Below are 27,992 nucleotides of genomic sequence, written 5' to 3'. Positions count from 1 at the left end.
TTAAGGAGAAGGTTTGGGTTTAAGCATAAGGCAAAGCAGGTGCAATAAAATATCAAAATCTAGCTTCCTAATATACACGGAACACTTACCTTGGGCCTCTTAGCTGTGCAGTGGGTCTGTAGTGGGATCTCCTTGAGTTTCTCTGTTTACATATGAGAAGCCAGCCCACAGCCTGTTTTTTTGCTGAAAACTCTGGTAAGCATGTAGTACTCCTGGTTCTCTTAATTCCACCCATCAACAGCCTTAAAGGCACAGATCTTGTCACACCTAGGAGTCTCGACACTAGATCTGATATTCTCTCCCCCTGCCTTCCACACACATACTCACTCTCTCTGGATGCTGCTGCAAAACAGAAGACAGAGGCTTGTTTTAAAACACAGTTTTGTTGAAATAAAGTGTTAAAAGCCATCCTGATCATCAGGGAGGGCAGAAGCAAAACGGGGGACATAGGATGGAGTCAAAAAGATGCCCTGCTTGTAATGTTCCTTGCACAAGCCCTCTCTGTTATTATATTGAGATACAGGTTTCTCAATATGAGTACTTAGAGACGCAGGAAGGAGCTAGCTGGCAGCATTGGGAGGGGCAAGGGGGAAGATTTGCAAAGTGGCGTGAGGGAGTGGGAAGGCTGATTGTGGGCAGAAGGAAGATGTCCGGGGCAAAGCTGTGCTCACTGGCAAATCTACCCACTATGGCAGCGAAACAAATACAAAATTGTGCTAAAAGTGGTCTCGCTTGTGCTGGAGAGAATGGAAAGTGAAAGCAGGGCTCCAAGAAACAGGCCAGTACATTCACCCTCAACATGCAGCAAGCACATTGTGCATAATTAGCCATACATTTACATATGTGAAGATAAGCATGTTACATCATGTTCAAATCAACAAAAGTTGCAAAAGAAGCAGGTAGGAGATACAGCAAGCTGATCCCTGATCCATTACTAGTCCTGATGGTGTTATTAGACCATGTTTGGGAAAAATGTGTGCCAGATGATTATAGGATAACTTGGTAGAAAACTGGACCATTACCCCCTGACCAATATAAGCCGATCAAGAACTGGACCCAAAGATGATTGTTAAAAGCAAGATTGCCCCTTCCTATTTGACATTACTGAGAGCAGTTATGTCAGATAGTTTTTAAATGTAAATATGAGATTTCAAGATTTTCATCTTATCTTGAGAACAGCAAAAGAGTTTTTAAGCAGTTGACAGGGAATTCTCCTTATGTTTCACTTTTAATGCTTGGATGACACATCAGGATACAGGCTATCACTTTAAATTTATGACGTGACCTAATGATGATGTTTATAAACTGTCAGGTTCAGTTGCGAAGCTACAAGGGAGCGGAGGGTGCACTGTGCATCGCCTGGGGGTTGCAGAAAATCACCCCAGGCCCCTCCCCCTTTCCCCCCCATGGTGCCCCCCACCCCCTTCTCACACTTACCTTAGTTCTTTTCCTTTTTCAGGCTGCAAAAGGCCTGTTTGCAGCAAAAACAGCCTGAGGAACTACAGCTCCCAGGAGACCTTGAGCTCACAAGGTCTCCTGGGAAGTATAGTTCCCATCAGACCGTTTTTACTGAGAACAGCCCTTTTGCAGCCTGAAAAAGTTCTGAAAAAGGAAAGAAACAAAGGTAAGTAGAATTAATGGGAAGTGGCTGAGAATGAACCAGAGGCTAGAAGGGCATGGGGTGGAAAAATTGGAATAGTATGCACTGCTAGCACACAGTTTGGCCCAGCTATGCCTCTGACCAGGTTGATTGATCCAGAGGTGACCACTTCTCTTGACAGGAGAACATTTGATTAGCACATACTCTAATATCCTTGGTTTATAGAACAAATCTTTTCATTCCTATTTGTTTACTGAATAAAAGTAATTCAGGCACTGATGGCAACTCAAAACTAATTGTTTTAAGTGTCTTTAAAGTTCACTTTATAATGAATGAATCAGACTTCAGGGAAATTACTAGCAACAGATGCCATCAATCCTTGCAAGGTTGCAGATGCCCATGAAATTCATCTTGCGTACGGCACGTATCTAGGAGGGGTGAGTCACACATGATCTTTGTGCACTACAGTGAAGCTATCACTTTCTCCAGGACTGTGTTTATTACCAACATTAATAAGAAACAATAATAAAGGCATTATAATTATTTTAAAATAAAATATTCAGTGTACTAAAACATTGTTTTTCAAAAATAGAACACTGAACATAGTTAAATGCCCTATCCCAAGAGCTCATGAGAGCTAAATCCCAGAACTTATTTCTTTCTTTAAAGTCTCACACCTGGAATTTGTGAAGCAATCCACAGAGCATATGCAAAAAGGTTTGCCCTTTTAAATTAATAACCGCATCTGGTTTTACATTTCCCCACTGAGAAATTAAATCTAGATACAACCAGGTCTCAAAAGAAGCAGCACCTTTTCATTACGGTTTCACCCTCTCTACTGCAGCAGGTGTGTGATGAAGACATCCGTGTCTATCACGCTTTCAAACAGTGCAGCACTCCTCATGATTATGCAATCGAACACGTGATCTGCTCAGGGGCTCTTTCTTCCTCATCCTGATTGGCTGTTGCGCTGTGTTGGGGCGGGAATTTTAAAAAAACTTTTTTTGCACAGCTCCATCACCATTCACATGTAAATATAGGACAGTAGTTGTTTTTCACGTTAAGCTACCTTTATGTGCAGCTTCGGTACTCTTAACCACGCAGCTGCGCTGGCACAAAAGTGTAATTTTAGTTTACAGTTGGGACAGAAATCACATTCCACGCAGCCACGTTTCAGCATAGCCTCCACTGGCGTGAAACAAAAAAAAGGGCTGCGTGCGCTTCATGCACAGCCCACCACACTCTGATTGGCTGGAAGGCTCCACATCACTCCCTACGGCAGGAAAAACAAATCTAGATTCAAGCCCCGATCCTCCCCACCGATTTGGATTTAGTGCGTGTTTTTTAAAAAGGTGCACTTTCATGCAGGTTCTTATAAAACACGTGATGGGGGGAGAGGGAGCACCAGACCAGGGATAAATCTGTGTTAGGCGATCAGGCAGTGAGGAGTTCTTCCTGAAACCTTGATATTTCGCGTGAGTATCACACAATTAATTAACCGTGGGGAATCGACCACTATGTCAATGAACATAGCTCACATCTGGATCCAGTGGAGGGGATAAGACTGGCTAAACTCTTAGTTTTAAAACTTTAAGCACTGTTCATGACAATGAATCAGACCTCACCGGTTAAAAACAAAAGCTATTCCATGCACCTATAAGAAAATAGCCTTCATTCTCCAGAACAAATCTGCTTGATCCAAAAGGCTGTGCCTTTTCCAGCTTAAACAGAACATCTGAAATAGATCAATAAACTGCTGAACTAGCAAAGAAACAATATTCTTGAAGGCTTTCATGGCCGGATTGAACTGGTTGTGGTGGGTTTTCCGGGCTGTGTGGCCGTGGTCTGGTAGATCTTCTGGATCTTCTGATGTCAAAACTGTTCATTCTGCAGTTCTCTCAATACCCTTGAAGTCAAACCACTCCAGAGAAATTAACTGGAGTATTCATCCTGTGGGATAGTAAACCCTAAAGGCAGGACTATTAAAATTCAACCAGGACTATTAAAATTCAATCCAAATTGTGGATACAAACAACTGATATCTTTAGGAGTTGGCCTGCTCAGAGTCTCCTATTTTCTTGTAAGGATGAGAAAGGAAATGAATATGTAGCTTTTATACCTCATCTTCAGGACAGCCCAAGTTTAGACTACTGTTCTCAGTAGGTTACACTTATTAATCTACCTTCTTAAACAAAATTAGTGTCTCACTCAAAATAACCATAAAGTGCAGATGACGGTAAAGCAATTAAAGGTTGATTATTCCTATGATTGCCTTCTGTTGTGTTGGATTCCAAAACATTCTTCCAAAACTAAGTCTTTATTCAACAGAGAATAGCTGTTTCCGATGAAGAAAGGTGAAGAAAAGGCTTTCTCAGCTGGAAGGAAACTTGCAGGGAGGCATATGATCTAAGCCAGTGGTGGTGAACCTATGGCACTTTAGATGTTCATGGACTACAAATCCCATCAGCCCCTGCCAGCATGGCCAATCTAACCCCATGTTAGGACATCCTTCACACATTTCAGTCTGCTTTCAGATGAGTTTTAATAGCAGATGACCATTTATTGAGACCTATCCATTTGGCCCCGTGCTTGGAACAGGTAGCAATTCTGAAAACCAGTGCTTCAGTACTTGAAAAGGCACATTGGGGCCGGGGGGGATGAGACAAGGTCACCTGGTCCCACTGCACCATGGGACCAATCATGATGAGGCCTTCACGGTATTTTAAAATGGCTGAATTCATCTCTAAAATGGTGTTGGCATCCATGGGTTGAACCTATGTATACAATTCAGTGGGGCTTACTTTTGAGCAAATAAACAGAGGACCATATTTTGTATCTATTCCATAGCCTCACTTTAAAATGGGATTGAAATAAGCTGCTTTCTTTAAGGGCAACAAAATGCTCTTTGTATTGTCAAAGACTTTCATGGCCGGACTCAACTGGTTGTTGTGGGCTTTCTGGGCTGTGTGGTTGTGGTCTGGTAGATCTTGTTCCTAATGTTTCTCCTGCATCTGTGGCTGGCATCCTCAGAGGTGTATCACAGAGATAAGTGTGTACACTTCTTTCTAGGATACACCTCTGAAGATGCCAGCCACAGATGCAAGCAAAACGTATACCTCTCTATGATTAAGGTGACCAGATTGTCACCTTTGTAAACCGGGACCCAGCCGGCCACGCATGCGCACGCAGCCGCACACTGCCTTCTGGGGCGCTCCTGTTTCCCACCCTGTGACAGGGCGGGAAACCGGGGAGCGCCCCCAGAAAACAGTGCAAAAATTGGGATGGTTCAAAAAACCCGCGGGACACGGGACAAATTGTTTTAAGGCGGGACTGTCCCGCCAAAAGCAGGACGTCTGGTCACCATATCTATGATACACCTCTGAAGATGCCAGCCACAGATGAAGGCGAAACGTTAGGAACAAGGTCTACCAGACCACAGCCACACAGCCCAGAAAGCCCACAACTACCAAAATGCTCTTTGTAGGAATAATAAACAGGCAGAAAATTTCTAGCACAGTGATTTGTGCCCACTGATTTTTTTAATTTTTTTTTTTTAATATGGGAGAATTTGGGGGGAGGGGAAGAATTCATTTCCTTAGCACATTTCTGCACTGGCTAAATACAATCAGTCAGAAGGAACTGGAAGAGCACAGATAAAACTCCCATCATTTTCTGTTACCAAAATAATTTTATCCTGATTAGAGGCACACAGTGATATACACTTAATGTGCTCATCCTGCTTTTGATCAGATGTCTGATAAGGTCTTGTTTTTCAGCTTCCTCAGCTCAAAAAAAGCAAGGGTCTAGTCAATGACAAATCTGAAGAGCACAGAACATGTAACTAGAGCTGATTCAAGATATTTTTTTTCCTGCCAATGAACTTGTCTCTAGAGTCTGAAAGGGTAGAAGATCCTTTCAGGCTAACAGAGACCACCAGCATGACATTGGGGAGTGTATCGGCATGACATGTTTTTAAAACACACCATGCACTGCAGGCAAATTGCTGTGAACCCAATATTAATACAAATCCTGCATAAGTTTTACATGCACATGACTCAGTCCCATTTCATGTGCTTTCCCCTGGACCTTTTTATGAGCCAGGAGGGGGATGCTTTTTGCTTCATTGCAGGGTTCAACGTACAGTATATTAAAAAAAATCTGAGGAATAGCAATGAGTCATGAAAAGAAGGAATCAGCCCAGAGGCGTAGCAAGGGGGGAAAGCACCCGGTTCACCCTCCGTCCCGCACGCCCCTGCTCCCCACAGGGGTGTGCGCCCGGTGCATCGCCCCCCTTCCCCCGGAGCTACGCCTCTGAATCAGCCAAAAGCGCAACATTGTTACCCAGCTCCTAAAATACCAATAATGAAAGAACCAGTTGAATATCCAGGGGGAAGACATTCGAACACCATGATGCAGCGACCAAAAAAGCTCTGCCAACAGATAGTGAGGCAGATCAAGAGAAGGACTTGTAAACTAGATTTCAGTGAATGGGGGTAGGCTCAGTATAGGAACAAGTAATCTTCGGGGTAGGTTCAGTATAGGAACAAGTAATCACCTGTGATTTCTTTTATGTCACAGCTGTAATTGTACACAAGTGGAAATACTTATGGGCAGCTTTTTCAGTCGCCATTTCAGAATCTAATCAATCATAGCATAGTTACTTGAACAAAAGATCAATATACACCAAAGAAACATGATGTGAAAAGAGCTTTCATTCACTTTCTGTCAGTGGATTAAACCACCTGCTTTTATCATTTTTCACACCCATCCTTTCCAGGAGGCACACAGAAAGGAGATAATTCAAATTAGATTTAACTAGCTAATCAGATGCAGAGACACAAATTGTTTTTCTGCTTATTGTCCAGCAACTTCAGTATCTTAAGATTGCAGTTCTGAATTAAATTACCCATACATTCTATTTGTTTCCATTAAACTTTAACATGAAATGTTTTTATGCTTATCAGTCTTAGTCACTCCTAGTAGTCATCATATTTAACATTTAAAGTTAAACAATGTGCTGACTCTCTTGATGGTGGTGATACCAGAGCACTGATTTTGGATGTAGGAGGGCCAGAGTCAAATCTATAAATAAGTGTGTCAGGGGGATTTGTATCTAGGTGATTGAGATGCATTCCTACCTCAACGTAACTGCTTAGAGCTACAAATCAAATGCTGCTGAAAGATATATGTAACCAGATTGATATATGTTACTACTGCCATCTGGGGCATTCTTTCCTTGACGGTTTCACATGCTTTCCTTTACGGTTTCACATGCTTTGTAGATAACTACGCTTACCTCTGACACCCTGGTCCCATGAGAGACAGAGTTAATCTGTTATCTTGTGAGGGCAGGAAGCCAGGTGGCTTTCTATTACTATCTGTAACCGTCCTTGGGGCGTCTTAGCTCTGGAGATGGTTTTTCACAAATTCTTGGGAAAGCGGGAGGGGGGAATAAAGGGGATGGCAAAGGACAGATTTGTCAGAACTGGCTTTGCCAAGCTTTAGTTCTTCACTGCTTAATCAAGAAATGCTACTGATCAACAACACAGAGATGGATATTGGGTTAAGGTTTGCATATTGAGGGCTTTGGGCAAGTCACATTCTCTTAGTCTACCTTGCTGTGAAAAGCTGTTGTGAAGATATCAAGTGAAAGCTCTGATTGTCACCATGGTGAAAGAATGGGGTACAATTATGATGACAATTGTATTTATGTTACTTAGTTTATATCCCACTTTTCTCCTCAGTAGGGATCGAAAGGGGTTTACAACATGCTCCTCTCCTCCATTTATACCCTCCCCTCCCTCACAACAATCGTCTAAGGTTGAGAGTTTGTGACTGGCCCAAGGTCACCTAGCAAGCTTCCTGGAAAGAATGGGGATTTGGACTTGCATCTCCAAGGCCTTAGTCTTGCATTCTAGCCACTCTGTAACACCTTTATTTAGAACATTTAATCCCTCCTACCCAGGAACCTGCTTGAGGCTTCTTACAAAATAAAAATAATAAAAATATTAAAATATTAAACCACAGCATTAAAAAAACCACAATCCAGCATAGCACAGAACAAAATAGCATGGTTCAGCCTAAAATAATATTAAAAATCAATCCCTTATTTAAATGTCCTGGGTGAACAAAACCAAAAAATTTTGTTACCCCTGTAGGAGTTCTATAGGCCGGTAGGAGTTCTATAATACCATACTTGTATATAAAGCATATATTATTACACAAAACCAATAACAATCCATTGTTTTCTCTCCAAGAAACACTGCCCTTGAAGTTCTCACAGCTCAGAGAATGGGAAAATGAATGGACCAAGATGCATTATATAGAGAGCCACACCATCAGTCCACGTAGAGTAGCACTGTCTACTCTAATTCTCTAAAAACTCTCCTACGGTCCATTAACTGTAGAGACCAGATATTAAAGGGCTGGATCCCATGCAAAACTGTATAGACAGAAAGGCAAAGGGGGAGTTCCTGGCCTCCTCCTGCGGTCCCCAAATTTCCCCCCACACCTTGCTCTGGTGTGTAAGAGCACAAGGGAAGAGCCCGTGAACTGTCACAATGGGAAAAATGAACAAAAACTGTATCTTCAACATTTCCTTCAGAGGAAATTACTATGGGATCCATTCCTTGGGCTGTGTCAATAAAACAGGTGACCTCCTAGAAGGCTGCCCTGAACTGAATAGCCCAGGCTAGCCCAATCTTGTCAGGTCTCAAGCTAAACAGGATCAGGCCTGGTTAGTATTTGGATGGGAGTCCACTAAGGAATACCAGGGGCTCCACAGAGACAGGCAATGGCAAACCACCTCTGAACATCTCCTAACATGTAAACCCGATGAGGTTGCCCTAAGTCAGCTGCAACTTGACTGCAAAAACAAAACAAAAACAGCTACTGCCCTTCCCTCAGAAACAATCACTATTATGACTGCCCCATTTCTAACAGACAATAGCTTTAACACATTGACAGACACAAAGCCAGCAAATTTTACCCATGATAAAGACAGTGTGAAAGGCTGTCTGACTGAAAAAGTTAAGTATAGACCCGATAATGGCATAGATGCCATTAACATTCTTTATTAAGACCAACCAAAATGGCACTGAATAGTGGCAAGCTTTTGATTTATCCAGAACTCTTCATCAATCTGAATATGGGGGTGAGCACAGGTAAAATGAAAAGGATATTTTTCAATCATGATCTCAAGGTCAACTATTCGCTCCTATATGCAGAATCAGACAAGGAGTTCTTTGATGCTGTCGAAGACTGTTACTCCAATGAAATGTCTTTCCACACTCTGGGCATTCAAAAGGTCTCTCATTTGTGTGAGTTCTTTGATGCTGTTGAAGAGTGCTACTGTGACTGAATCGCTTTCCACACTCTAGGCATTCAAAAGGTCTCTCATTTGTGTGGGTTCTTTGATGCTGTTGAAGAGTTCTACTGTCATTGAAGAGACAGTGGTACAGGGCAGAGTTGGTATCAAGCGTCCTTGGCAGCATACCAGCAATCCTCTTGCCTTCCTCTTCTGGAGGGTCTTCAAGGGTGATTGGTTATGGATCTGGGACCAATGCAGATTCAGGCCTGCTGGGGTCACCATCGATTAGCAGAGGATGGATTGCTGACTTTCTAAAACATGACAGTTCAAAAGTATACATAGGCCAGTGGTGGCGAACCTATGGCACGGGTGCCAGAGGTGGCACTCAGAGCCCTTTCTGTGGGCACGCGTGCACAGGGTTCGTCATGTGGGGTTTTTTTTTTTTGGAAAATAACCCTCCCTACACATACACATCTAGACTGGCCAGGGCACAATAGTTTACTTGGAAGTAAGCTCGGTTGCTAGCAACAGGCCTTGCTTCTGAGTAAACCCTCCTATGGTTGTGATTCACCCATTTGAAGCGTTGCATGGTTGCTTCACCAAGCTTACTCCCGAGTAATGAGCACCTCAAAGCCAACCATTTCAGTTTTTTTCTAAACTAAAACCTCAGTATTCAGGTTCAATTGCTGTGTTGGCACTTTGCGATAAATAAGTGAGTTTTGGGTTGCAATTTGGGCACTCGGTCTTGAAAAAGTTCACCCTCACTGATATAGGCGGTAGTGTAGAATATAGTTTCTGGCTGTGGGTCAAAGGAAGACCTATTCTTTAAAGACTGGTGGGTATGTTCACAGTAAAGAGATGGAACATTCTATTTATTCCAAAGGTTTTAATCTTACCTGCTTGGGTATAATTAAGTTAAAATATGTATAAAATTCAATGCTTTAGTGATACCTGCAGCTAGTCGGTTAAACCTGAACGTTTTTTCTGTGTCCTTAATCTATATGCTAGAGTGAATACTGGGCCCACGTCCAGTCAAAGACATTTTAAATTGTACTCACATTTTAACAGTTGAGTAGTGCAGTGTTTTCAGCGGTATACAGTTTAACTTTATATACAAATTCAACAAAAGGAACTAAGCAGAATTGTAACTTCATCTGCCACATGCTAGACAAAAGGCTTCCCTTGGATCCTAGTGCCTATCTAGTTGTGTTAGATAGGCAGGCACTAGGATCCAAGCAGAGCTCTACAGCAAAGACTGTCCAGCACATGGCAGATGAAATAACAATTCTACTTACTTCTTTTTATAGAAAGGAGTATAGCTCTATTACGACTGTATGAGTCTGTTTTTGTCCAACTAATATTTCCATTTCTTTACTAGAAAATGTGGGTTTTTGTTTTCAATTTTATTTTTTTGTCCACTTTTGTCCGCAAAAAATATGATACATGTGCTAGAGCAGAACAAAGTACAACAGTCTGCAGCTCTTCCTTGATCTATACTGGGTGCATTTGCAATTTTGCCTGGAGAAAACTAATTTCACAAATTCACATTTCACAAATATGCCTAATTGTCCAAATTCTGTTCTTTTGTGTTCATTAATGAGGCCCTTGCGCTGTCCTAATACCTTCACTTCTACTTTGCTGGCGCACAATGTTGTGATTGAAGATTTCATCATATATTGGCCTGATTCCATCTAACCTTTGTGGTGATACCCGTTTGCTGCACAATAAAGTACAAACCAAATTTCACAAGGCCTTTGTATGTACCTGCCTTGTCACAGAAGTGTAATGAGGGGAAAATAGCACCCCCATGGCCCATGGTAGCTATGCCCCACTCACCTGAGCAGGGAGCACTCCTGGGCAGCCTGGTGGGGCAGGGCCAGGCAGAGGGGCGCTCAGCTGCAGCTTCCACCGGGCCTGGTGGGGCCTGTGGCAGCCCCGCTAGGCGGCTCCTTCAGCTTCCACCCACCACGTTACACCCTTCCTCCCCTGTGGTGACCCAGGAACCAAGTCAGTGTGGGAGAGGAGAGGTGTGACAGGGTGGCATGCGTCTGGGGACATGTGACCCCACGTTCCCTTGGGTGCTCCGCCCCTTCCTTATATTAATTTCAGATACCTTCTTACACTAACTGTTTAAACTCCTAATGCTGTTCATTTTTACCAAGCTTTCAGTATTCCCAGTTTAATTCAATCTGTTTTTAAAAGCCTGGTCATTCCAAACCACGACTTCTACAAGCTGTGCGTTCAGGATTTAATCCTGAAGCAATTCTTGCCTAAGCTTTGCACGAACTCGGAGTGTACTCCAACCTTGTCCTAGCTTTACATAGAGTAAAAACATTGCTTGCAGCTCACCCCACCTTCAACTTTAGAAGAGTTTAGATTTATACCCCATCTTTTTCTCCTGTAAGGAGTCTCAAAGTTGCACACAAACTCTCTTCCCACAACAGGCACCTTGTGAGATAAGTGGGGAGAACTGTGATTGGCCAAGGTAACCCCAGCAGGATTCGTGTGTAGGAGTGGGAAAACAAATTCAGTTTACCAAATGAGTCTGCTGACCATGTGGAGGAATGGGGAGTCAAATCCAGTTCTCCAGATCAGAGTCCACCACTCTTAACTACTACAGCACCCCTGCTTGATAGCTCTGACAACTGAATTGGTGTCATGTGTTTTTCTTCCATATGGCATATAAATCACTATCAATATGTAGTGACAGCCATTTCTGTTAATATCAATAATCATATTTGCTTGACTGCTGTTTAAACAATGTAATATATTCATACATAAATTAATACCAACAGCAAAAATCATTTCAATATGTTATTTTAAATACAAACAATACAGAAACCAACACATGAAGTAAATACTGAATTTACACATGTGTTTTATTATATAAAGTAGCACAAACCCACTGCGGGGGGTGGGGGTGGAGGATAATTCCCAAATCATATATTTCTTAGCATATCTGGCAAAGAAAGTTCTTGCTGTATTGTACTTGCTTGATTCTGCGAAGATCAGCTTCATAAGTTCCACTTTATTAATAATTTCCCCACATATTGAGGCAAGTGAAAAGGAACAGTTTAGAATACCGCTAAACAGATTCAAGTAGAATGAACAAGACTACATACTGAGAACAGGATTGCTAAATTGAAACCATTAATATTCGGGCAACCACAGACCCATTAGGATGGATCCACTGAAGTCCAAATGGAACAAAATAGATCTGTGCCCGATGCTCCTTTAAAGAGTGTTCTTTGGATATACAGTTGGATGCAGCATGAAGGGAAATCAGCAAAAAATCACCCTCGCTCTCCCCGTAAGCCCCTAGAAAAAGGCTTTTCACAAATGGTGGAAAAACTTCTGCAAAATTGTATTTACAGAAAGCTGAAGAGAAGAGATTCATTCTGTAAATGAATTCCGTTCAGTGTCTATTGGATTCAAACCATTGATGGGAAAATATTGGGGAAACAGCCTTGGAGTTCTGGCAGTTCTGAGGATTTCACTATGAACTTGGATTACAGTAAGTAACAGAGACTGAAACAGGCTCTATATTGACTCCAAGTACCAGTTCTTTTTCTTGCTGTGAGTAGCAGTTGTATGCAGCCTTCCTGGCCAAGCTGGTACTATAGTTGTATTGAACTTCCATGTTAATCACGTTAACATGCTAGAAAACTGAACTGATCACAGTATTCTTATACAACATTGTGATTCTCAGTTGGATGAAGTGCTGTGATCTTTGTGGCTTTCCAGCAAGAGAAGCAATCCTTTAAATGGATGAAAGTTACACTTGCTTCAAAATGATCTCTGGCACTACAGAGAGTACCAAATTCAAAGGTTAGCTCAGCATGGTCACCCCAAGATCGCCGTTATCAACAAAACTTCCAGGAGAGGACACATTTACCTGAATAACTCCAAAAGTGACTATTCTGTCTTGTGAGATCTAATGGGGCTTTACAACTGCATTGTCCAAGCGTTGCCCCAGCCTCTTGCAGAAATTACATTTATAACACATGACAGATCTAAAATGGAGGCCACAACTGGACTTTTCCCAGGAGTCCAAACTCACCTTGTACCACTGTCAATTCTTCCTGTGTTCCCAACATACTAATAAAACTCCTTTGTACAACTGGTCTTTTCTGCTGCTTTGACAGCTCCCACACTATTCACTGCATCTATTTTTAGTCTTCTTGTTCCCAGGTCAATGCCATACCATGATGCCAAATACGGTAAACAAACAACCTTCTGCTTCACCAACCACAAGGCACAAGAGAACCCCAAATAAAGGATGGGAACATCAGTATTTAACAATTTGCCTAGCCCTGATAACACAACATTTTCCCACTCCTCCTAAAAATTAGCATTTGAAATCTAAACATTTCTACCAAGTTTAATTATCCCATACACATGCACTATTAAAAATGAATGCAAAAAAGAAATATGAGGAAAAACAATGAGCCTTTAGACACTAAGTGGGGGGGGGGGGAGAGGGCAAGGAGATTGTAAGCCCCTTGTGAGTCTCTGGCAGGAGAGAAAGGGAGGATATAAATCCAAACTCTTCTTCTTCTTCTAAGTCATTCTTACAGCCAATTAAAAAAAATACACAGATTACTGTTAATTTCTCTATCACATTGCAGAAAGCGAATGAAAGGGGATTAGTGGTTGCAGATTACAGCCAGAAAACCGACTGTAATCTCATAAGAATTTCATACTGGAACGTGTAACACTGAATTCAATTTGACTGTTTAATGTTATACAGTATATACTATAAATTGAACATAATTGAAGAGCACGCTAACTGAATTTTAGCAAATGGTCTCTCTATACATTATTTATTGTAGCTACTGTATGCCAATCTCCGTGTGTTAATACATAAGGTAGTCATTGTAACTGTATGGGGAAAATATAGTGTAAACGTTTTGAACATTATCATATAATCTGCACATGTTTGCCCAATTACACATGATAATCCAAGAAGTAAACATTTATACTGCAAAACTAGATTGAATTTACATTAACATTTTATGATTAGCTGATGTGCAGCAATATTAGGGGAAATAATAACCCAAGTGTGTTCATGCAAACAAATCTTCAATAGTCTGCAAGCAGTTTCCATATCTCATAGTTTGTATTAAATGGTCTTAAGATAAATACTCCATAAACTTTGTCAGTGCAATTCTGTAAATGAAAAAAAATGTGATACTGTTTGAAGTTCTTTTAACGGGATATAAAATCTCTAATTTGCACTGCTAAATTGAAAGTGATTCATTCATTACTTGTACTAGTTAAACTAGGTGAAGTCATTTCAACCAACTTTTCCTTGTAGACAGCTGCTATCCAAAACTATGACCATAAAAATATAGGACAAGGAGGAATAATTACTAGCTAAAAGAGTTACTAGCTAAAAAAAATCCACTTAATTACTAGCTTAAAAAGCTCTTAAGCAGTACAGCTTGATTAACACAAACTGTTTGGCCTTAACTATTGCTGCTGCTGAATAATTACCAATAAAATCAATAGAAATTATATAATTAAAAAAGCTTAGAAAAAAGTTGATTTCCTCTGAAAAATATACTTGCAAACATGTTCTGAAACTACCATAATTTCTCACACTCCTTCCTCAGTATACAATCCCTTGATATTTTACCTTTAAAAGATGCCTTTGTTATTTTTATGACAATGTTCCATTACTCAGTGAGATAAAATATTAATAAATTAAAATCTGATTCTCTCACATTAACTGCTCGCAAGGAGAAGAAAACAGAATGGCAAACTATGAAGTGTGTTTGGCTAAGCATAAATAAAAACCTATACATTTTGGTTCAAAGACAGTTTGCAAAACTGCATACAGGAATAATGCATTAAGTTATTTGTTCCTTGTTTTTGCCGGTATATTCAAGAAACAAACTTCAACCATTTTAAAGTAGGACATATGCTCCATACAGACTTGGAATACCCTGACTGAATACTCTGAAGCTGGTCATACAACTGAAAACACCTCATAAGCCACTCCCCAACCCTGCAACACACACAAAAATAAAAAAATCTGGTGAACAAAAAAGAAAAAGTACAATAAACTCTTGGTAGAATATTCTTCTCACAAGGCAATGTAGCATATTCTACAGCCAGATAAAACTTTTAAAAAATTACATCGCAATTTCATTACATTTTCTCATAAACATGCAACTCACTGTGAAATACAAAAACACTTGGCTCCGAAGAACAGCTTTAGAAAGACAGACTGCATCAATAAAATTTTCTTTCTGGTTAACTTTACATGGTAATAAAACCTGTACTTTTGCTCAAGTTCAGATATCAGATTTCATATTAGAAGGAAATAATTTGCTCTGTGTGAACATAACGTTCAGGAGAGAATATACACATTGAAATACTAGACTAATAAAAAATTCAATTACAGAATTTTATTGATACAGTAGATTAACAAAAACTAATAAGGAAAATAAGATAAGAATTCATTACATTATTTAATAACATTTTAAAAATTAAAATATTAAATCCTTTTGAAATTCTCAATGCCACGAGAAGCCCAGAATAGTCTGGTATGAATACTGAGGTGTGAATAACGAATCCTGTTTCGCAAATCTGCATCTGGATGATTTTTTTTAAATCCCACATAATTCAAAACAATTTGGCATCTCCAGAGACAGCTGGGTGCCAAAAGTAAACACTGGATTACATACATAAAGGAAAACAGACCATGTCTCTTCTGTTATTACCAACAAATAGTGTCAAAGAAAATGTCACTATTTTGCCAAGCTGATTATTTTTTTCACAGTTAAATGCCAAGAAAAATAAAAATACAAACACTGACAGATATTGCTTAATATCCATTCTAACAATTTTTTCTCTCTCTCTCTTTTTTGAAATCAACCAATCTAACGAACAGTCTGGCACTGTCAGGTTTAAAGCCGCAGTAAAAGCTATACAAGCGCTTTAGAAGTCAGAAACATTTTAAAAAGGGGGATTATTTACAGGTGGTTTCTTCAGTTCATGTGTCTATATAGCCAGCACACATTACACATCACAAAAAAACCCACAGTTAATGATATTAACATGTGCATGGCTTATGCTCGTGGCCAGGAACTCCAAAAGCAGGGACAAGAAATAAAGATTTGTCTGGCTTTCTTCAGCAACCCCACTGGGAGCACCAATCGCTTCCTTTACACTCATGCTTTATGTATATTAAGAGCATTCTTCAAAGCTTCCACTTGCACAAGCTGATAATGTGGCTTCTTCATCGCCTTTCCCTTTTGGATGTCCTCCGGCGTACCTGTGAAAGACAGCAAAATCATGAGTCACAGGTCTCAATTCAGTGAAGGACACCAATGCATGTAAGCTGGCTCCACACACGTTATTATTTTCTGGATCAGAAACCACATGTTAGTCTACTGTCGCAGAACAAGAATGAAGCCCAATGGCACCTTAGATTGTTTATTCTAGCGTCAGGCTGCTTCCACATGGATGTTTTACATTGCCTTAACTTCCTAACATGGCAACATCTTTAGATGGCTGGAAAGGGATACACTCAACAGATTGCACAGACCCTCAGTTGATGCAAGACAGAAGCATTCCTGTGTGGATAGTATCTATCTGCACTGCTTTCCACTGGGCGCATATCCATATTCTGACCAATTGGTAACATGAAGCATGACTAGATGTGGATTGAGATATTTTTAAAAACTTTATGTGAACTATTATTACCCAAAATGGCAGCACATGTGATTCCATCATCAACACAGATGCCCATTTGGATAAAACAGACTTCTGCTACAATTGGAGAAATGTGAGTCCTTTTTCAGTGTCGTAATTTGAGGGGAGGCTATGTCATATTAGACTAAAGGCTAAAAGTTTACAAACGGCAGAGAAGACATAAAAATATACTTACTTTGATTGTGGAAACTTCCTCTTCTTCCATTTCTACTTCTGGGGAAATATCTTCAACGGGAGGAATACTCTGAAAAACATCCATCTCCTCACCAGATTCATTTTCTTTACTTGCAGTTTTTTTTGACCGCGCTGTTCTTCTAAAACAGAAAACCACAAATCAAACCACTACACACATTACATTTAAGGTAGAGATGGTAGCCATCATAGGACCTGCAGTGCTTCATTTCCTCTTCAAAATTTTTCATTTTTCATTTCCTCTTCAAAAATGTTCCAACTTCCCAAATTCTTTCTAAGTAGTCAACTTGCTGTCAATTACCGGTGTCATACCGTTATTTAGTCTTGCATAGTGTTTACCATCTGCTTGGGGCTCCATTCCTAAGAAACCTGGTTCCAGAGCATCTGTTTATCACTTAATCATTTCACAGCTTCTTGCATCACAGTATTTTTGAAATATTATATAAAACATTTGTTCAAAAGGCACTGGAATGTCCCTAATGAAAACAGCTAATAGTACAGCCTTCCATTACATACATTTTATTAGAAAAGTGGCCATCTATACATTCTACATTAAGGCTTATGTTCAGATTCAACTCATGCCTTACCCTTTCTTTGGCTGTGAGGTTGGTGTTTTTGGTGGTCTCCCTCGTCTTTTCTGTGGTGTAGACTGGTTAGACTCAGTTGTACTTATTTCAGATGATTCAGATCTGTTTTGAAAGCATACCCAAGTTACATTTAAAATGAACTTCCAAGCTGAAAACTACAGTAGAATTTACAAAACAAAAGGACACACCTCTGTTGTGCTTTCCTTGGTGTCTTGTACTGCCGACCTTTTGGCTTTTGTTCTATATTTTCAATTTGCCTTTCTTCCTCCTCTTCCCCCTCCTCTTCCTCCTCTACAGGTTTAACTGGTGTGGCTTTTTTTCTACCTCGTTTAGGCGTCTTCACTGCCGGTTCTTCCTTTTGTGTGGTTCCACTTGCTGCCTTTGGAGGTCGCCCTCTTCTTCCCTTCTTTGGCGGACTATTCTGTTCGTCTTCACTTTCTAGGACATCTTCCTTCAGCCTTTTTTCCTCTGACCACTGAGGCTCCTCAGACTCTGAAACAGCTGCAGCTCTTTTCCTCCCTCGCTGACCACTCCTGAGTTTTGGTTCTTGTTCCAGTTTGTTCAGGTCATCCATACCTAACTTCTCTTCTGGGTCTGTGATAATTTTCTTTCTGCCTCTGGGCTTTTCCAGCTCTGACTAAGAATGGGAAAAAAAGATTATTTCTTATATCAAATATGTCAAGATTCTACTTGTGTAAAGAAAAAGAAAATTAAGTGACCCATTCCTAACCAGAATGGGCTGATGATACTTTTTGAGGGTAAAGAGATTTGATAACGTTTCAGTTACTGAATTACATATGACCTTCCAGAAGCTTAGCGTGTTACAGAAGTCAATACTTAAGGTAAAGTTCTGGACTTTCTTGCAATGTTGCTCAGCTATGGGAATATACAAATGACTAGATAATTTCATTACAGAAGTGAATTGTTTAATGTAATGACAATTAAAAAAACCCATGATAATCTCTCTAACAGGTTCCTTTAACTTAACAAGACACCGAAACACAGTCACTAAATTATGCTAGAGTTCCTATTGCTATTTTTAAAAGTTATTTAAAAAAAGATGTAGGACAGTGGTTCCCAAACTTTTTCGGGCTGCCACCCTCTTAGCTCCCAGGCCACATCCCTAGTATGCCCCCCCCCACGCCTCTATCTTGGTATTAGATCTACTATAAATTTAAAACAGTGTGTGTGTGTGTGCGTGTGCGTGTGTATAGAGAGAGAGCTATAGATAGCTATAGATAGATATTGATTTTATATATGGTAGGTAGGTAGGTGGGTGGGTGGGTGGGTGGGTAGGTAGGTAGGTCCTTGCAAAGCAGTGGCGATGGGGCTCTTTGCCTTGGCTCCCTCCCACCGCCGGGCTACCCAGTGCTGCTTTTTTTTAATTCACCAATCACCACATGACAAGGATAGAAGGACTTTTTCCCATCAGTTGGTCCATGAAACCCCGTGCTCCCCCCTTACTGCCCCTAAGTTCTCTGCTACCCCCCTACCACCCCAAAATTCCTCACCACCGACTTGATGTTTCCACTGCCCCCAGGAGGGTGGTACTGCCCACTTTGGGAATCCTTAATGTAGGAGAACAAATGGTAGTATGTTTTGGAATTTTATCCCCAAAATCAGAAATTAGTTTTGCTTATTTTTTAGATCAGAATTTAAGCTTCTTGAAGGTTAGTCTGCCTTCTGATATAAAATCAGCCTCATGGATGATACTTTATTAGAAGTTCTTTGCTAAATCATTTAATTTACATTACAATTATTTTAAATAATTTCACTGCCACCTTTCTCTGTCTCAAGATAGCTTTCAAATGCAATACCACAAAATATGAACTGAACAATAGGATAAACACAACAATAGAATAAACAAACTGCAAAGCAATAAACATCCTTACAATTTCAGAATCATCTCTCTTGTCATTCTTCTTCCCTGGCAAAGGCGAACCCAAGGTATAGTCTTCATTTTCGCTGTGGTCCATTTCAGTGCTATCAAGTCTAGTACAATGCAGACGTTTACAATTATTAGACTCACAATCTATTCTGCCACTTCTTTTTTTTTAAACGAAATGCCTTACAAACAACAGTTTCAAGATAAGATCTCAAGCAACACATTAAATGTAAAGAATTGATTTTAACAGGTAACATGTTCATTTTATAAATCACCGCCCATAACAGATACGCTAAAATATCTGTTTTCACATAGTGCATATGTTTTGGTCCTGGAAGGTGCCAAGTGTAGCATCTACAAATAGAGCTACCTCATTTTCCTGTTGGTTGAAACCAGGCTTCCTACTATTAGTGTACAGGATTACAAGGGTAGACAGAAGGAATGGCAATATCTTCAGTGCTCTGAACCCAGACAGGAGGTTGGGAAGGCTGATATTCTAAAGGGACTGAATCCACTTGTCCTAGAGATGGAATGATGTTGCCCTTTTTCAAAGCAGGTTAAGAGCTTAGGGATTCTCATGGTGTTTGAAAAGCAAAGTTACACAGTAGCCAAGAGAGCCTTCTATCTGCTGCATCTGCTTCACCCGCTCTCTTATAACCTATGCTCAGTTGATATGGCCATGCTGATCCATGCTTTTGTAATCTGATGGTTGGATTGCTGCAATACACACTAGGTGGGCTGCACAACTGAGGACAACTGGGAAAATACAAGTGGTCCAGAATGCAATAGCCCAACAACTGTCAGGGGCTAGCTGCAGGAATATATGTTGCTCATTTTGAAACAACTACATTGACTGCCAGTTTGTATCTGACCGCAGGACAAACTTTAAAGCTCTTCATGATCTGGGACCCACATATCTGAAGGGCCATCTCCTTCTGAATGTCACTGTGTGCCAAGTATAGTAATCAAGCAACCATCTGTTGGCTTCCCTACCATTTGGGGTGGCCCATTTGACACTGACCACACTTTTGACCTCTCCTGCAGATCTGTGGAATGAGCTCACTGAAGGGGGGGGGGGGTGCTCCTTGGACATCTTCAAAAGATGTTGCAAGTCCTGCCTGTTTGCCAGTGTTTTTGAGGGTAGTTGAATGGCAGTCATCTTTTAAGGGGAGGAGGGGAGAAATATTTGGGGTTTGCTCTTTTCTTTTTGTTTTTAACAGAAAATGTTTTTAATTATTATTGTAAGCCACCTTGAGCTAGGGGCGTACCTGCCAGAGGGACAGGGGGTATCCCCTGTCCCTGGGCGCAGCCCCACAGGTCACGTGGGGGGGTGAGTGTAAAACTGCCCCTCACACACCAAAGCCTGCCATGGGCCCGCAGGGCGCCCCTTGAGTCGAGGGGAATGTCAGCAGGCTTACAGCAGACTGCTGCCCCCGCCACACCTCTAGGCCAGCAGAAGGTGCGAGGCTGCCCCCCCTTCACCGGGCAGGGGAAGCACAAGGGGCCAGGCAAGGGGGGGCGCCTGGAGCAGGTGTTGCCCCCTGGGCACAATTTCCCCCAAAATGTCTCTGCCTTGAACCATTAGGAAAGATGGCATAAAAATGTTTTAATAAGCAAATAAATGTCGCTCTTAAGTCCCCAGTTATTAATTTATAATAGTCAAAGTAAATAAGCACATTTGTCAGGTGCGCCACTGGGTGTGTGTGTCGGGGAGGGGATATGGCACTGATGACCCCCGTGTCTGAAGTGAAGTGCAGGATGTTGCTTCTGACCATTTCCCAGATAGCTTTCCATTTATTTCACTAAAAAAAGCCATTCACAATTAAACCATATCTATTTCCTGAATTCTAAGTGCTGCACTTACCGCTTTGAATTAGCATTCTCTTACTCCAGCAATCAGTGCAGAAATGAAGTACTACATTACTAAAATTCCTTATTTCAAAGAGGGTGGCCTTGTTGGTCTGCAGCAGAGCAGCTACGTTCACTTTAGAGAACAACAAGATTTCCAGGGTCAGAGCTTTCAAGAGTCAAAGCTCTTGAAGCGAAGGGCGGCTGGGATCTCAAAAGTCCTTATCCTGAACATCCTGTTGGTCTTTAAAGGGTTTTCGAAATCCAGCACATGTCAGTTTTTGAACATGATTGCTGTCTATCCAAATCCAAATGTAAGAGACATCAATTGCATTCAACAATTGGCATGTGCTGGATTTTGAAAACCCTATTGATTAATTTAGAAAATACATGAATAAAACCCAAGATGTATGTGGTTCACAACTCAATAGAAATAACATGGCATTTGATGAGCAAAGGTAGTAGGAAATGGAGACTAGAAGATAATATGTTACTGCAAAAATAAGTAAAAATGTAAAGAAGATTTGGAAGAATTTTTTTAAATAAACAGAACCAAAGGAATGCCAAATACAACCATCTGGGAAATAAATAAAGCATATATGAGAGAAAAGCTAATAGCAATTTATGCTGAACAGAGGAAAGACAAGATGAACCAAAAATGACATTTTAAAAAGAATGAAGACCTTAGATGAACAACAGAAAAGGACTTTGAACCCCCCCACCCACCCCCAAAAAAGAATGAAATAATGATGTTATGGAATCAATTAGACTTAACTTGAAACAGAAGAAATGCAAAAGAAACTAAAATTTTTGAAGCAAAATACATTTGAACATGCAAATAAACCAGGGAGACTTTTGGCACATTGTGTGAGAAAAGAAACTGATAAAAGAACAATTACTAGTTGTTAAGACGAGTGGTAATACTACTCATTCAGAAAAGGAGATAAAAACCCATATCCTGAAAGTCTTGTGGGTCTTTAAAGGGCTACTGGACTTGAATCTAGCTCTTTTAAAGAATAATGCATGCTATTCTATGCTTTGGCTCCCATTTGGAAGAAAAGATAGTGTCAAAAGTAAAGGGGGTTACAAGATTCTGACTTTCAAGGAGAACTAAAGCAACTATTTAGATGCACTTTCAAACATCACGGGGGGGGGGAGGGGAAGCAATAAACTATTACTGGGTCTCATCTTGGATCCTACTTTGCAAGGGATAGGAAATGTAAAGCATTTAAAAATAAATACTTCCCATCTTTCATTCAAATTCTGTCTTTCTCTGTTGGAGCTAGCAATCGTTAGCCATTTGCCTTCTCCAATGCTTTCACTAACTACAGTTGACTCAAAACCAGAGTCTCAAACATAGTTCAAAACAGACTCTGAAAACTGTAATTTGAACTCTATCACAGTTGGCAAAAATGCTGAAGATGTATTGATGATAATGGCTGGCTCCTCAAAGGAAAGAGAGAGAGAGAGACATGCAAGAGATAAAAGTTACCCATGAACCAAATGGCATCAGTAACAGCAGTTTTGGTTTATCCGTTTCATTTAACAACTACGACAACTAAAGACCATGAAAACAAATGCCAAAACCAAAACAATAGAAAATGAAACAAATGTCCCCTCGTCAAACATCCCCAACAGATCACATTCAGCAATAGACAATAATGACAGCAATTTATTATATAACTGTTCCAGATGCTAATGGTTACCATGCCCTTTGTCAGTTTACTACAATTTAACCTTGTCTACATCAAATGCAAAGAAAGCTGTTTCTCTAGAAGAAATAACAGCACACCACTTATCTGGACTAAATAACACAATGAGATAACAAACCTCTCTCATGTGCTTATTACATGCCTATTGAAGCTTCAACTACTGGACATGACTAATTATTTTGCTTCATACCCACCTCCCTTTGATTCTTCCAGGTGAGCTTGGATTTGAATTGCTGCTGGCGTTGCTTACAGTTTCCATTCGTGATGATTTAGACTGAGATTGTTTGCCAGCTGATGAAAGAGGCTTATTAACTGCTCCAAGAACATTGGCCGCTTTGGGCTGAAATTTAAAATGAACAAGGAAGCCTCCATTTTAACATATAAACGTAATACAATGGTTGCACTCCTCAATTAACAAACCAAATGTGGTATGCACACATTTATGATTCTGCATTCATACTTCAGTATGTACAAGTTTGAATGTCAAAATTAAACACATGACAAAGTGTATTCTTTCCCCCACAAAGGTTCCAGAATGTTTTCCATTTCCTCAGCTTCGAACAGTAGTCCAACCAGTAAACAAAATCATAGCTATTTCATCTAGAAACATATTTCGATTTTAAATTAATTACCAACATACAAAGGCTATAACTGTAGCAGAACATAAATATTCTCATTCTCCGGCAGATTACGAGAACATGAATACGGTTGTATAACAGATAGATGGCACAGACTTTCACTGCTGACTGTGAAGAAACAACACAGCATGCCAACTTTACCGAAGGCAGCTGTCAATGTTTTTTCTTAGTCTCCAGAAGGAATATGGTCAAGTTCAAATCGCAGTTTTCATCCTGAACTTCCCTTTTTACAGTTACTGTTACCATGCAAACCACAACGTAACTGTTTCAAAGCGTTACCTTGAGTATGGCTCATTCTAAGGCTTCACGTGAGATGTGAGTACATTACAAGTTTGTGCAAGGATTCCTATTAGCTCCCATGATGACACTCAGCATTTATGTCGCGCTTTCACCATTCACACCACTTCATATACACTCTCAGTAATTCTTACAACAGCCCCATCGGGCATGCCAGTAACAGTAACCCTACATTATAGATTTGGGTGGGAAGGAGATGTGGATGAAAATAGCTCTCCTAAAGTCATAGAGAGTTTGGGCAGAAGCTTGATCTCATTATCCTAGCGCCTAGCCACTATGCTAGATTAGTTCATATACCTACAAAGCATTAGTATGCCTGCCTAGAAAGACTCTCACACAAGTTTTGCTGATCACTTGCCAGAGTGATGTTACCGTCAGCTTCATCTTGGTTCCCGTACTCATTAGCTACTGAATTAGTAATACTTGCAAATGCTTATATGGTACAAAGCTCACATTTCCCATGTAAGATGCTTTCCTTAACCTACACTTTCCATCCTGATACTGTTACCATACTGCCCTGGCATAGCGGGGGGAGTGCTTATTCACAGGTATCCTTGCCCACGTGTCAGCCTAAAGGGTGTGGTTGGCATTGCAGAGATGCGGAGGCCATACTCTGGCAATAGCCAGGTCTACCAACAAGGAACTTCCAGGAATTTTTCTTTCTTTCTCTTCTCATGCTCTCAGCTTGCTTGCCACAGCAGCACATTTTCAAATCCGCCGTTGAAGAAGAAGGTGTCCTCAACACAGTAGCCCTGCTGAATGGATACTCGTTCCCAGCCACAAGAGGACCCCTGATGATATTGCCTCCCCTGATTAACCCAGATACTCCCTTCTGTAACTAACTTCTCCTGACCACCTTACAATGCACTCTGTTGTTTCTCTAACAATCCATCCTGACACCCCCCAAAGGTGGTTCTTCACCCTATGAATATCCTACCCTCCAAAGGGCCAATCGCCCAGTGCCACTGACACCTTTTCATCTTTGTCACTGTGCCCAACACGTTGCCCCGGAACCAGATGCTGGCCAGATCTTCTTCACGTCGCGATCATGTCGTATTATCCATATATATACAGTATATGCCCCTTTCTATTCCAAACCCATTTTCCAACCCTAGGAACTGTGTGTGTGTGTGTGTGTGTGTGTGTGTGTGTGTGTGTGTGTGTGTGTGTGTGTGTGTGTGTGTGTGTGTGTGTGTGTGTGTGTGTGTGTGTGAATCAAGTGCTTGTGAACATCTTATCCCTACAATAAAGATTGTCAAATCTGCATTATATTCCTCTCTGTGGATTTTCTTCCAAGAGCTGATCTTTGTATACATTGGTATTAAAGATTCCCAACCCAGCCTCTTGCAATATTAATAAGCTGTCTGCTCTGAGCTAATTCCCCCCACATTATTGAGAGACTGTGTCTCCATCCTGGGTAACAATACCTTTAACAACAAAATGGAACATTTTCTGTAGAAAAAAGCAATATGTTATTTTTAGCGATCATATTTCCAACATTGCTGCTACATAAACAAAAATAAAAACTTACTTTTCCAGGAGTGAAAAATGACTTCATTTCTGGAGGCAGGTAATTTTTGGTATTGCTGAAATTCTGCATGGAAAAAAAAGGAAATCCATTACAAGAAATATTTGAATCATAGTTTAGGCCAGGAGTTTCCAAACTTTTGGACCATGTGGAGTTCTGCCACAGTCGCAGAATGGCTGCCACATAATAAGCTGCTGCAGGAAACGGAGCCAGTTACAGAATGCCTGCTCTAGCTTACCTTCATTCACACAGTAAAGATTTTTGTGTGGTAATGTTGGCAGCTATTGCCAAAGAATGTTTTTTAAAAATCTGTACAATCAAATATCCAATGGCTGATTGGATTGGGCAAAAGCCACACTTTCTCAAAATACTTGGTGAATGCCAGGAATATCAAAACAGATTTTTGGCATACTATCAGAATTTGAGAAAAAGGGGAAAAAATTAACAGAAAACGCTCTTTACAATCTATAGTATAATTTATACACTAAAGACACCACAAGAGTTCTATTTTTATTTGTGCTGCCCCGAACTACAAGATCTTCCCTCTGAAATTTAGAGTGGTTTTAAGTTCACATGGACTAGAAAGTATTATGGTTTATAGAGCTTACTGTAGTGTAAGTCACAATGAAATTGTTAGACTTTAAGATATTCTGGACTGGATTCAGTAGTCTACTAATGAAAGGAGATGTGGTTTTTGCTGATTTGCCCCTCACGCTATTCTTTAAAGCCCACTGTCTACTGGAGCAGCACTGCAGCAAACATTTGAGGCAGGAGTATGAGATCAGAAAGCTGTGTTCCACTGAGGTTAGCAGAAATTTCCACTGGATTCAACTTTTACATGAAGTCACAGATTAACATGAACATCCTGTGGAATGTTGCAAATTTAATGGTTATTCTAAAAGTGTTCTAGCTTTTCCCCCGTTTCAAGTAAAACACAATTTAATGAGGGAAGACCTTAATCTACAGGATGAACAATACCTTATCAGGTTGAGTGAAATATCGAGCTGGAAGTACAGGGTCTTTGGGAGATTCTAAACTGTATGTTGTGCTCTTTGACATGATGATGTTCATTGCTATGTCACACACTGTGTACAGTTTCTGCAAAACAGAGACAAAGATAAATCAAGTCATAACATTGAAAAAGTCAAACTGGAAGGGTCATTTGGAGCTCCCACTTTTCATACAGAGCTAAAGTTCTACCATGACACTAAATACAATGGGCCTTTACTCACAGTTCACAAATTATGTGATGCTGTCAAAGGGCACTCTAGAGAGATGTCCTGAACAGAGAATATTAGTCCAGTTTACATTGATCTGACAAATTTGACTGATTCTGTAAAAACCTGTTGTTCTCCTCAGTGAGTCTTGGATCTTGCTGCATTTAGAGAGTCAAAGGCTCCGACGGCTCACTTTCATTCAAGAACTACATACGAAGAATTTCATTGGATACAGCATATCAACACCCCTCACACAGAAACCTAGAATGTATCCAGCTGTGCAGTTATTCCAACACAAAGGCCCTTCCACATGTAGAAGTGGGGGCTGCTGATTATTCTCCTTCTTCTGTTGACACTTATCTTTGTCCCCTGCGCTATTCCTGAAGGTTGGCTAAACCCCAGGAACGGAATAAGAAAGCATACGTATGCAACATAAATTATGCAGTAAGGAGACCAAAAGAAAGAAATGTTGCAAAGTAAGCTGCTACTGGCTGTATTATCAAGATATGATAACAATATATACAAGTAACTTTATAGACCCTGAAACTATCACCTCAAGTGCAATGTATATAACCAGTTGCTTAACTTATAATAGATACAAATAAATACAATAAATATATTGATACACAGTTGTGATTTTTACATTTCAGTGTCCAAATTTGAATTGTCACATTTAGCCCATGCCTGTATTGACAGTTTTAAAGCGGCTATAGTCCTCCAAACGTTGAAAATACTAAACCTCAGGAACAACATTCAGGGGAGATTAGTGGACTGCAGCTGAAGGGGCAACCAAGAAAGTCAGCCTTAGAAAAACATGAGATGGTTACACACATGCCAATTGAAGCATTAAAGCAGGAAATTTATACAGTCTCACAGCTGGTCATTTAAGATTAGAAGTTCACCTGTGAATAAGAGATTTTAAAACTATCTGTGGTGTCCAAATATTTTGATTTCAACTCACCTCATTCATTTTGGGATCATCAGGCCCTTGAGCATCTTTTGTCTGCTTAATGTTTTCCACCATTTTTCTGATAAAGGCATGACTGTTATTTTCATTTTTAGCAATCAATATTTCCAATATGAACCAAAGACACCTAGAAGAATGATTCTATGTTAAAAACAAAAGCTGTCAGAAAACCCAACAACACAGTCTGCAGAAGTTCCTTACTTCATAATTATTTTCAGTTTCTATATGTGTTGATTGTGCAAACAAATATTGGTTTTGGGAAACAATTTCCTTAGTTCATCTAAACAATTCAGGGCAGCCAGACTGTTAGTACAGACTAACAAATAAGCACTGTGGATGGTGCAAAATCGTTGGGAAAAAGTCTTACTCTTTAATGTCTTTCAGTTGATCAATATCTTGGATTTTGACGTAATCTGGATCGTGTGCCAGCAGGTGAATAGTATATGGAACAACATACTCCGGTAAAAGTGACAAAAGTTTCTCTGAAAGT

General features: G+C 40.3%; 1 protein-coding gene across 1 annotated transcript in view; it reads right to left on the bottom strand.

Moving 5' to 3' along the window:
• Window positions 1-13,631: 13,631 nt before the first annotated feature.
• The window catches only part of PDS5B (PDS5 cohesin associated factor B), an 86,557-nt gene continuing 72,196 nt past the window's right edge, over window positions 13,632-27,992 (bottom strand). Inside the window, exons 26-35 of the mRNA XM_048492897.1 lie at window positions 27,870-27,984; window positions 27,497-27,629; window positions 26,297-26,416; window positions 25,322-25,384; window positions 23,050-23,195; window positions 19,303-19,402; window positions 17,599-18,047; window positions 17,411-17,512; window positions 16,807-16,945; window positions 13,632-16,191 (exon numbers count right to left, since the gene is read on the bottom strand). Of these exons, the coding sequence (XP_048348854.1) occupies window positions 16,156-16,191; window positions 16,807-16,945; window positions 17,411-17,512; window positions 17,599-18,047; window positions 19,303-19,402; window positions 23,050-23,195; window positions 25,322-25,384; window positions 26,297-26,416; window positions 27,497-27,629; window positions 27,870-27,984 (1,403 nt within the window). The 3' untranslated portion in view covers window positions 13,632-16,155. The remainder of the gene's footprint in view (window positions 16,192-16,806; window positions 16,946-17,410; window positions 17,513-17,598; window positions 18,048-19,302; window positions 19,403-23,049; window positions 23,196-25,321; window positions 25,385-26,296; window positions 26,417-27,496; window positions 27,630-27,869; window positions 27,985-27,992) is intronic.

The sequence above is a fragment of the Sphaerodactylus townsendi genome, linkage group LG04 (assembly GCF_021028975.2).
Source record: "Sphaerodactylus townsendi isolate TG3544 linkage group LG04, MPM_Stown_v2.3, whole genome shotgun sequence".
In the NCBI taxonomy this organism is placed as follows: Eukaryota; Metazoa; Chordata; class Lepidosauria; order Squamata; family Sphaerodactylidae; genus Sphaerodactylus; species Sphaerodactylus townsendi.
This window is presented reverse-complemented; position numbering and strand designations above follow the sequence as displayed.